Source organism: Sugiyamaella lignohabitans, chromosome A, assembly GCF_001640025.1.
Source record: "Sugiyamaella lignohabitans strain CBS 10342 chromosome A, complete sequence".
Taxonomy (NCBI): Eukaryota; Fungi; Ascomycota; class Dipodascomycetes; order Dipodascales; family Trichomonascaceae; genus Sugiyamaella; species Sugiyamaella lignohabitans.
The window spans coordinates 889,726-901,347 of record NC_031672.1 but is presented as its reverse complement, the minus strand read 5'-3'; the positions used below and the strand labels follow the sequence as shown (position 1 = coordinate 901,347).

Here is an 11,622-nt window from a genome sequence, read left to right as displayed (position 1 = left end):
CGAGGAAATTTTTTTCAACAAAAAGCGGATTTAGCTCAGTTGGGAGAGCGCCAGACTGAAGAGATGACTTCAGTCCTGATATCTGGAGGTCCTGCGTTCGATCCGCAGAATTCGCATCCAAACTTTCTTTTTGCACCTTTTTTTGCCTTGTGGGGTCTTAGTGGGACCCAAGAGGCCATCTAGGAGACCTAGTAATTTCACATCGCAAGCTATTAGGATTCAAAAGGTGCTATTTTTTTACCTTTGTAAATATGATCCATCAACAGTAGAATGACTATCTTCACTGCTTAATATGGTATTCACTTCTTGGATAGGTGTAGCGTAGTGTAGAACATAGATAGCTCACAAGATCAAGACAAGTCGCTGTTAGCTATTAGGTTAGTTGTCTATCAGCTGTGTTGGTCAAAGCCCGTTACTTTTTTCGGGTCGCTGCTCAATTGTTGGAGGGTAAACGCTCCAATTCTGGGATAAACTTGGATGACATGCTTCCCCAGAAACGCTGAACACAACAAAAAGACGGAGCAAAAAAGAATGAAGCCCTACGTGGGGGTCGAACCCACAACCTTGTGATGACTTTTATCTCATGAACATGAGTTATTAAGAGTCACACGCTCTACCGATTGAGCTAGCAAGGCAACTTCGACGACTCGCAGTCTCTACAGAATTCTGAACCGTGGTATTGTCTTCTAGACTCTCGTAAAGAAGTCGTGGTAGGTCGAGATTCATTCCAATTATTCGTAGTAACATGACGTGATATCAACCAAAATCAGCCACAGTATAGCATCTCGTATCTACAGTGGTTTTATTTCTCCGATATCGCTAGCAGATCGGATATGCACTGATTTCATCAGAACAACGGTGAATTTGCAACTTTATTTTGCAAGCAAATCGGCGAGAAGGACATGGAAGGTACTAATTTTTTGAACATTGTGGCTAAAACTGGATTTTTCGCGCGGGGGTGGCTTGAAACTGCCGTCAGTTATGCACCTATGGCAGAATCCATGCTTGATGGATATGCAAACCGGAAATACTTACCCTTGAATAAAGCCATCTTCAGCTCACTAGCCACAATTTCACGGCCACGATTCCTGCATGTACTATATCGGTGACGTTACATTCAACCAATAAACCTCTAGCTCATGTATCAGAGTTTCTTTTTTGCAATGATATCCGATCTTCGTTAGAAAACTTACAGCATTATTAGCATATTTCACGTGATATGATGATATACACGCCTGGTGAATGCAGGTATGTGGATTCAACAAAATAATTTCGTGGTCCGTGAACTTTCAGCGGGTGACTAGACGAGCAAATTCGGGAGCGACCACGGGAGCTTGATTGTAAATAAAAGTGGGTAGAGTTCTTAAAAGGAAAGAATGACTTGTGAAAATAGCAATTGCTAGGAGGATCGTCGGTTAATCAGACTCTCAAACTCTGTGGTAAAAAATCGAGGAGATTGAAGAATAGTTTGAAAATCAACAGACTCGTCGCGTACTGAAGTGAATGATTAGCAGCAGCTAAACTGTGGCTGATGGTGCAGGAAACCCTCACTCACTTACTTACCCATGCCTGGCTGCCTGTACTGGAAGTTACCTGTAGGTATGTTTATAGCAGCGAAAGTTTACCGTAACTTAGTTATTAATAAAAATTGCCATAACAAACCCAATGGCCTTTTTCAATTTTATATCCAGGTTTGACTGAAAGCCATTCTAATGTCAAATCTTACCAATTAACCAATAGGTTTTTGAACTATTAACCAATGGTTTAAACAGTGGCTTTGGTTCCGGTTCTCCATATAGCCGTGCAGATAAAAGTGTCAATAAAAAGAAACGTGCGAGGTTTGCAAGACAGAAATCACGTTTCTATTCATCATCTCTAGCATGAGTTGCCACAACTTTAGTCAGGGAATAAAAAGAAATACTCACATTTTAGCCACTTTTTTTTCAAAATGGAATGCCAATCTTGGCTGAATAATTGCTGCTCCTACTGCCCATACCTGTAGGGTACGTGCTGAAACTGGAGTATACTGTGTATGGTTACTGCAACTTCTGTTATGCTTTTGGCCGGCCGGCGTTGACAAGCTCACCCAACTATAAAGACCCCCCATCTCCCCATGTAAGATCTTCTATTTCTCTTCTTTTTTTTTTTCTGTTGTTTTCTTCTTTACTTCAATTGAGATCCGATATTTATTGTCAAACCCACCCACACAAAAATTAATTAATAATGTCTGCCCCTCCCGCTGGTACTCTCCGTCTCGGCTCTACTGCCCCTAACTTCCAAGCCGATACTTCTAACGGCCCAATTGACTTCCACGAGTACTTGGGTAACTCTTGGGGTATCCTTTTCTCTCACCCTGATGATTTCACTCCTGTCTGTACCACTGAGTTGGGTGCTTTCGCCAAGCTCGAGCCTGAGTTTGCCAAGCGTGATGTCAAGTTGATTGGTCTCTCCGCCAACTCTACTGATTCTCACAAGGAATGGATCAAGGATATTGATGAGGTTTCTGGCTCTAAGCTCAGTTTCCCTATCATTGCCGACCCTACCAGAAAGATCTCTCACCTTTACGATATGGTTGACTACCAAGACACCACCAACGTCGACTCCAAGGGCGTTGCTTTCACCATCAGATCCGTCTTCATCATTGACCCCAAGAAGACCATCCGTTTGATTCTTTCTTACCCCGCCTCCACTGGTCGTAACACCGCCGAGGTTCTCCGTGTCATCGACTCTCTCCAAACTGGTGACAAGCACAGAATCACTACCCCAATCAACTGGACCCCTGGTGATGATGTCATTGTCCACCCCTCTGTCTCCAACGACGAGGCCAAGACCTTGTTCCCCAAGTTCAAGATCATCAAGCCTTACCTCCGTTTGACTCCTCTTGAGGTCAACAACAACTAATGTTGTTCTCCTGTTATGATTAATAAATTAATGACCTTTTTTTGACTTCCGTGTTCTGCCTCCGGCGGCTGGGGCTCCGCCCCAGACCCCGTGGCTCCTGCTTCGCAGGAGATTATTTGGGGATTTGATGTTAGTAAAGTTGCCAACCGGTCCACTGGTCGAGCCATGTCATGCTTGTTACAAACTTTTGGGTAATGTTTAGACTTTTGAGACACAGCTACAAGGGATATGGGTTCTGATAGGTGTGGAACCTAGTTGAGGAGTTAATATTTGTGTAATGATTGTAATTATTCGGGTGGTGAATAGCAGCTCTAGTATGTGATTCACAACAATAGTGATGATATATGTCCCTCTTATAGCATGTCCACAAGAACCGAGATAAGGGTTAGGAGTCTCTTATCAGTGCATCAACCACCAATGGAAAAAACACAGTTTAAATGCTCCTTTAACCCAGTAACTTTCTCCAGAAAACTGGTACCACTTTTGCGGCTGCAAATTGCTCTCACAGGGTCGAAGCTGGAGGCTGGCGACCGAGTAGCTCCGCGAAGCGGAGCACAACGGGGTCTGGGGCAGCGCCCCAGCCGCCGGAGGCTGACCCTCACCCCGCTTGTCCTAACGAGCCCAAAAACCCATTAGACCCTTTTGAAACCGTCAATTCAGAGCTTGTTGAGATTTTTTCTGAGCAGTTATCGTGGAAGGAGAAGTTCCCCTGAGTGATCTTCAGACGCGCGGCCGAACGCGATATTGTGATATGCTAATTTAATTAAACATGCACGACTGGGATCACATCGAAGAGCCTCAAAAAGTTACCTACCAGCTGAATCAGGCTGTCTGAGCTACTGCCGGCAGGTGAAAGATTTCTCCATATTTACTGTCAGCGCTGGCAAAATTCGAAGTAGACTCACTGGTGACTTGTATTGGCTTAGTGTTGTTACAGGCAGAATTCGATAACTGGTGGCTTGATATCCTTATAATATAGGAAGGCTCATATCCAGTAGGCTGTTTTCTACCAGACGGATTTCGAACTTGGAAATACATCCAATTTTTTATGTCAAATGGTCAATATCGTGATAGATTTTGTTAGTGATATTCGTTTAAAGATTTGATTGAAGGTATTAGGGTGCTGTCATCTTTACTATGGCACCCACACCCACTGAAATTGCCCAGCAGGCTTATGAGGAAGCACTCAAGCTGAATCAGGACTGGGTAGAAAACACCTCTATTCAGCATCTGTTTTTAGCCAGTGTTTCTTCAGCAAAAGCTCTATTAGCACAGACAAAGCTTGCAGAGCAGTCGCATGTTGAATGGTGTCATTGGTTCTGTGATGAGAAATGGCGTCCTTTAGCAGCTAATGCACTGTTTGTGCTTTCAATGGATGGATCGAAACAGGCCATCGGTCTCTATGATAAACTCGGTCTAGTGGTTTCCAAATGTGCTTCTTGTGGTGCTTTTTATCATTTGGAATTTGAAAAGACCAGGATCATGCTCAAGCAAAGACTGCACATTGGCGATGACAAAATCAGTATTTTTGAGCGCGCTGTCCAGGCTCAAGACAAGGATCGTCTATTGTCAGTTTTTCAGGACCTTTCAGACTGGAAAAAGACGTTTGAACAGGAGAATGTTGGCGTTTCTATTCCTATAGAAAAACGTGCTAGCTTCTTCGTGCCCATGGTAGAATGTCTTTACTGTCCATGGTTATTCTCCCCATTAAACCTGGCATGTACCAGTGGGGATGACGACAAGTTATATACGCTATTCAAAGAAGCGTTTACACTTTTTGAAGATGCAAAGGTATATGATCCAGTTATTATCAAGACGCGCCATTCATTCTGTTTAGGTGCAGAGGTCCTTTTTTTTAGTATGGAGCCGAAAATTCATCAGCTTGCAAAGTCTGTTATTATGAGGTTCACCTGCATTTCAGTTAATTCTGATAAAAGCCCTGAAGTTTGTGTTCTTTATCCAAATTTAACATCCAACATGGTGGGTTTGATTAATGATACTGCATTACAAGTTATGGAATATATGGGGCCCATCAAACCTGGGTTGGCAGAAAACCCATTTTCTCAACTCATTAACGTGAACAATCCTTCGGTATTATATCTTCTAAATGCATCTTATTTTGTGGGCATGTTATATTTTTGCCGCAATAAAAACTACTTGAAGATAGAATTAAAGGATGTTCTAGATCCATCGGATAATTTCTTGAATTTGCTTCGTAATTGTCTATCTTACACTCCCAGTGATGAATCCACTGGAAGATTTAGCATGGCCCTGTCCGCTCTTAATACTTTACTATTATGGAAACCCGTTGATCTGATGTATCTGACAACCAAACTGGCACCTCTAACTTTCAAAGATATAGCCCAGAGCATGCTTACCCAGTCCAATCAACTTTTCAGCAGTGGTAAGGCTCGACTGATCAGTAACCTGTCGTCGGTGGCTATATTTCCAAGCTATGATGTAACCTATGAGTTTGGTATCAGCGACTGGTATAATTGGTTGAATGCTATATTCAAAGCTGACCTGCCGGGACATGGTCCAAGGAGCCAGGGTCAGAATGGAAGTCAAGAAAATTCTCAAGGTCGGAGCACCAGTCCAGTTACGGCATCAGAAAGTGCTACCGGCGATTCATCGCTTGCTTCTCAACCTTCACAACCTAGCTCGGCTTTGGCGGTAGATGAGAATACTAAGCTCAACATCTGTAATATCATACTAAACGTGTTGGACCGTCATATCACGTCATTACCTGTCCAGACAGAAGCCGCGAAACGTTCATCTCTTATCAGAAGATTTCTGATAGTTGCAATTAGTGGTTTAGATTTTCCAAAATCGGTTGAGAATGGTCTGCCCAAAATTTCTGATGTATCGCGCTTGATGAGAGCAACAATTAGAGGTATTGTAGACAAGGGTTCAAGGTATATCCTGGACTCCAGGTCTAGTCGGGACTTGCTACCGCTGGTGTATCAACTTATCCGACAGTGTTTGGAATTTGATATTATATCATCTATTGGAGCTGCTGTCACAAAGGCCTCGACCCCGAATGTCGGAGACAAAAGTGCTAGTAATTCAGCGAGGCCGTCAAATGGCCTCTGGCAGGCTATTAATAGAATGCCTCGACTTTTTGACGTGGATTTCACAACAAATATTCTTAAAGGTTTAAAACTTGCTGCATTTACTTTCGAGTCGCCCACCCTTGCTAATAACTCACCAATTCAACCCGACGTATTAAATCAAGCCGCAGATTCATTACGAATCATCAGTGAACTCGATCCTGTTGTGATTAGAAAAGTTTTCAAAGATAGAGATGCTCTAGTATCAGTGTTTCTGTCAAGTTTCTCTGGTTCGATTGAACTAAGTGATCTTGCCATTGACGTTATCTGCCAGACTCTCGACGAAACGAGTAGTCGTTCTGAAGCATTTAAACAGTTGTTGAGAGATGATCCTAAGCTGGTAGTGCGGTCTTTCAACGAAGCTGTTGATCTAGTTCGAAGTGTTGGCATGTTTTCTCCATGTGCCAAGCTGATCAAGGTTAGCCAGGACTTTGTTGATGCTCTGTACTCTCCTCACGGTGGTGTAGTTGATGGTCGCTTCAAAGCCGATCTGACAAAAGATATTGAGGAAAATGAACTGCTGCAATACTGGCTCAAAACTTGGAGTTTCCTACAGTTTACTTTCAAAAATACCCGTAACTGGGGTGAGACTTATATCATGTCGACGATGAAAGATTTTTTTCGTGAAGAGGCACATTACTGTCAGACTTTGTTGGACCAGTTCAGACTGTTTGAGGTCGATTTACCATTTGAGGCAGATCCAAATATTTCACATGGTGAACGACTGGCGTTACCAGTTGCGAGTACTATAGAGTTGATGTGCGATTTGCTACGTCTGAGGGACACTCAGCTGCTAGACGCTTGTTTCAGAAACATTATCTCAATTATAGAACTAATGAAGTCTTTTAACGTCAAACTTCCGGAAAGCTTAGTCGAAGTTTTCAAGCGATGTTCTTCAGGCAAGATCACCAACAAGCTTTCACAGGATAATATTGCCCAACTTTTGGCTGCTCTAAACAGTATGGGAGTATTGTCTGAGGCAGAAATTGAGACTATTCAGATGGAGTCTCAGATGAGGAAGAAAAAATCTGGATCAGTTTCCGTTACCCCTGCACACACACAATCACCACCTCCAGGTAGCGGTCTTACCTTGGCAAACTTGCCACTTCGATCTGGCAGTACAGTCAAGGCACCTGCTATCTCCATTAAAGGTGTTAGTAGCCGTCAAAGAACGCTGTTGGATATGTACCAGAAAACTCCCGATGGAAGACCGCCTCCTGTTGTGATACCTCCTCATAGCAGTTCCGTTCAGCCAAGTGCTCCCCCTCGTACTAGTGCAATGGACTTGTTAAGAGAATCCGTCAAACAAAACCGCATGTCCTCTACAGGAGCTGCCATGTTGGCTGCCACTTCGTCAAAGCCTCCTGCTAAGGAAATACATCCTCCTCGTCCACCAGGCTTTAATTCTAGGAGAACCGTTCTTCCTTCCTCCAGTGCGTCGTCTACACCAGCTCCGTCTAGTCTTAATAGTTCCGATGTCTCGGATCAAAGTGACGACGAATCTGACGACGGCCTTTTCACGGAAAAGAAAGCCGCTGATACTGGTCCTAAAATGCGTAATATTAACAGGCCAGGATTTAGAATCAATACCGCCAATATGACTCGAAAAGGAACGCCGACAGTTGCTCAGAAGCAATTGGAAAAGAGGCTCATGCAACAGCGTCTGAATATTGACATGGGGCCTTTGCACAAGGAAGTGTTGTCCTGGGATTACTTTGCTAGGAATGATTATTTCCAAAAGTCTAAAGGACAATTAAAGCCCGTGCAATCGGAATTCAAGTCTGTTGAAGATTATCAGTCCACTTTTACCCCTCTGTTAATGTTAGAGTGTTGGGAGGGTATACAGAAAGTTAAAGAGGAAAATGTGGGACGCGTACCGTTCAAGATTCAGGTCGGTAAACGGGTCAAGTGTGATGATTTTTATGATGTGTATGCCTCGGTTTCTATGAAAGAATTTCAAATTATAAAACTTGGCGAATCAGATCTTATCGTGCTGTCGTATCATACCAACTTGGAAGTCAAGGCATTAATGCCCCAACATAATGTGCCCCATTGCTATGCTAGAATACAACAGATTAATTTGCATCAGGATTACGCAGATCTAATTTTGAGAACCTATGAACCTGGTAAAATGATTGGATATTTGAGCCAAAATTGTGTGATATGCGGATTGAAAGCTTCAAGGTATGAATAATAAAACAGTGCATTCCTTGAGACTATTTTCCTTCCTGTGAGATACTAACAATATGCGCAGTTTAATAACGGTAGAAAGAGAATATGCAGCTCTAATGGCACTACAGTTTTATGATCTGAAGTCACCTATTATTCAAGGCGTTCCAGGAGAGTTGCCCAGTATTCGGTCGGAAACTATAAGGGATTCAATAAAAATATACTCACTTAATGAGTCGCAAGCAAGAGCGGTTGCTGGTACAATCGAGGCGCCACAAGGATTCTCTCTCATTCAAGGGTAGGTGTGAATTATTTACATTTTTTTAGGGCTCCAGCCCCAGAGCTCCAGCTCACTAACAATTCATTAGTCCCCCAGGTACTGGTAAAACTAAAACTATTTTAGCAATTGCCGGAGCATACCTTACATCAGCGATACCAGCATTATCTCAGTTTGATGATGATGTGCCCAATACCCGTAGGATATTGGTGTGTGCACCGTCAAACGCCGCAGTTGATGAACTTGTGCTGCGTTTTAAGTCGGGAATCATAGGATCACATGGTAAGGTATTCGAGCCGTCAGTGGTCAGATTAGGTAGAAGTGATGCTGTCAATATTCAAGTTCGTGACGTTACTTTGGAAGAATTGTTGGATAAAATGGTAGAAAAGAATAGCGACGAAAATGGTCGACAAGATGATAACTCAGTTCGAGAGAAGCAACAAGCGATTATCAAGGAGAGGAATGAATTAAGACGTAAGATAGATAATACGCAGGATATAAGTGGTGAAGAATATTCTAAATTGTCGGAAGAGATTAGAGTTTTGAGCAAACAAATCAAAGACCTCTCGAGACAATTAGATGTTCAAAGGGAACAACGGACTACTGCGGCAAGAATGAGAGAAGCTCAACGCCGCAAGTTCCAAGACCAGATACTACGAGATGCTCAAGTTATTTGTTGTACCCTTTCTGGTAGTTCTCATAAGGTGTTGTCATCGTTAAAAATGAGGTTTGATACTGTTATCATTGATGAAGCAGCCCAAAGTGTTGAGCTGTCTGCATTGATACCTTTGCGTTATGGGTGCACTCGATGTATTATGGTGGGTGATCCCAATCAATTGCCACCCACAGTTCTTTCCCAAGCAGCTTCTAATTTGAAGTATGAGCAAAGTTTGTTCGTTAGAATGTTTGAAAAGTTTCCCGAACGAGTATATCTGTTGGATACACAATTTCGTATGCATCCCGATATTTCTGAGTTTGCAAGTAGGGAGTTTTATGGCGGTCGTCTTTATAATGGAGATGGTATGGCTTCGTTAACGGCTAGGGCTTGGCATAGTAATCCAATGTTAGCCCCTTACAAGTTTTTCGATGTTGTTGGTTCTCAAAAGAAGTCAATCGACACCAAATCCATGTATAACACAGAGGAAGCAGAAGCTGCTTATGCTCTTTATGAAATGCTGTTCAAAACATGCAGTGAGAACGGAATACATGATTTGGCCGGTAAAGTGGGCATTATTTCACCCTACAAGCGTCAAGTGAAGGAGCTTAGATTCGTATTCAGAGCTCACCTTGGTGAGGCAGCATCGAATCAAATCGATTTTAATACAATTGATGGATTCCAAGGTCAAGAAAAAGATGTTATTATTCTCTCATGTGTAAGAGCTCAACCAGATGCTCAAGGCGTAGGTTTCTTAGGCGATACACGACGTATGAATGTAGCAATTACTCGTGCGAAAAGTTCGATGTGGATTCTAGGCAATGAAAATAATTTGGTTAAAAATCCTGTTTGGAAAAGATTGATTGGTGATGCTCGTCAGAGAAATATGTTTGTAAAGCTAAGGGCCGATGTGCAAGAAAGTTTGCAAGAACAGATAATTGCAAGGGCGACTCAACAAGCGAGGGCTCAAATTGAACAGAGAACACCCGACGTACAGGCTCAAAGTGTAGCTAGGGAAGCACATGCTGATAACCTCGCTAAACGTCTAGCAGAAGATCAAATTATCAAGGAGGAGGGAGATAAGAAATTGAAAATTGATGCTGCCCCTGCTGTGACAGAAGAACCTGTCCTCAGCAAGAAAGAAAGGAAGCGACTTAAGAATGCCGAGAAAAAAGCAAGAAAGTTGAAGGAATTGGAGCTGAGACAAATGAACGCGCGTGATCCGAGGTTCAGACTGTATAATGTTTCAGATTCAAGTTCACCATCAGACACAAGCCGATTTAGCAGCCCAAGCAGTTTAGGTGATGTTGATAAACATCCGCCGCAGCGTAATAGCGGACCGCCTGTAGATGGTAATATCTTTAATGGCACTGAAAAAGAATCAACAAAGGAGCCTAAAACTAGTGATTCTAGTAAAGAAGAACTATCGACTCCGAATTCGATTCCAAATACTCCGTCATCTCGAGATGAATTTGCCAATAAAGAGTTTGATGCTCCTCCGAAGACCCTTTCAAATAATATCAGAAGCGGTATCAATGATAAGACTTCCAATTCTAAAAGTGTCGATAGTGATGGCTTGCATTCTTCTGATTCCATGGCTCTTGCTAGGGACCAAGTTGTGAACTCTAAGATGGATATGTCAGATCGATCAGATGATGTTTCTAACGTCAAGGGGCCATATATTGCCCGTCTACGAGTGGATACTGATTCGTCGACTTCAGATTACGGTAGAAATCAAGAGCTTTCGAATGGTGGTGCATCTTCTCGCCAGGGCCAACTTCCGCCAAATAACGAACCGGAGTGGCTTCGGCCTAATGTAGCTGAACGACCATACCGACCCCAAACTGCAGACGAGGAATCTCGGTCACGTCCTAGTGATGACGATAGAGATCCACGGCAACCGAGGTCTCGCGACAATAACGAATCTACTAGGGCTTGCCCTAGTGATGATAAACAACCCTATCGACCCCACTCTAGTGATAATAGAGATTCGTACCGACCTCGTCCGAATGATGACCGCGAACCATATCGTTCGCGTTCTCGTGATGAGAGAGATTCATATCGTCCACACTCCAGTGAGGACTACGAACATAGTAGGTCACGACCACGTGACGATAGAAGCTACAATGTACAACGTTCTCAAGCGGATAGAGACTATCGACAGGGTCACCAAAATGAAAGAGACTACTGGTCTCGTAATTCTGACGATAGGGGGTCGTATCGTTCTCATCCTGAAGATGATAGAGGGCCACATCGACCTCGTCATTTGGACGACAGGGAGCCGAATCAGCCTCGTCCGGGAAATGATAGAGAAACCTATAGACCACGTCCTTCGTTCCGTCCAGCTCCTGAAAGAGAGCCATACAATCCCGATTCACGTAAAAGATTCCCGACAGTACCCCGTAAAAGGAACCCACCTGGGGATCCGTTTGTCAGGCCGAGAAAGAAGGGGCCTCCTCCCCCGAAGTGAAGAACGCCTGCGTGAGAGGTTTGTAAAACTAAAAAAGCTA

The 11,622-nt window shown here is 43.3% G+C and overlaps 2 protein-coding genes and 2 non-coding genes across 4 annotated transcripts; 3 read left to right on the top strand and 1 right to left on the bottom strand.

The window, feature by feature from the left end:
* Positions 1-24: 24 nt before the first annotated feature.
* AWJ20_287 lies at positions 25-116 on the top strand (the record flags this gene model as incomplete). The annotated part of the gene is made up of 1 exon: positions 25-116. It is a non-coding gene; the product is annotated as a tRNA-Phe (tRNA).
* Positions 117-535: 419 nt separating this feature from the next.
* On the bottom strand, positions 536-635 carry AWJ20_286 (the record flags this gene model as incomplete). Its single annotated transcript has 1 exon — positions 536-635. It is a non-coding gene; the product is annotated as a tRNA-Lys (tRNA).
* Positions 636-2,223: 1,588 nt separating this feature from the next.
* On the top strand, positions 2,224-2,901 carry PRX1 (Prx1p; the record flags this gene model as incomplete). Its single annotated transcript, XM_018879823.1, has 1 exon — positions 2,224-2,901. One exon carries the CDS (start codon positions 2,224-2,226, stop codon positions 2,899-2,901), a length of 678 nt encoding a protein of 225 aa, XP_018734529.1.
* A 1,137-nt stretch (positions 2,902-4,038) lies between these two features.
* Positions 4,039-11,582, top strand: SEN1 (putative DNA/RNA helicase SEN1; the record flags this gene model as incomplete). The annotated part of the gene is made up of 2 exons (XM_018879812.1): positions 4,039-8,195; positions 8,549-11,582. 2 exons carry the CDS (start codon positions 4,039-4,041, stop codon positions 11,580-11,582), a joined length of 7,191 nt encoding a protein of 2,396 aa, XP_018734528.1.
* Between the last annotated feature and the right edge of the window lie 40 nt (positions 11,583-11,622).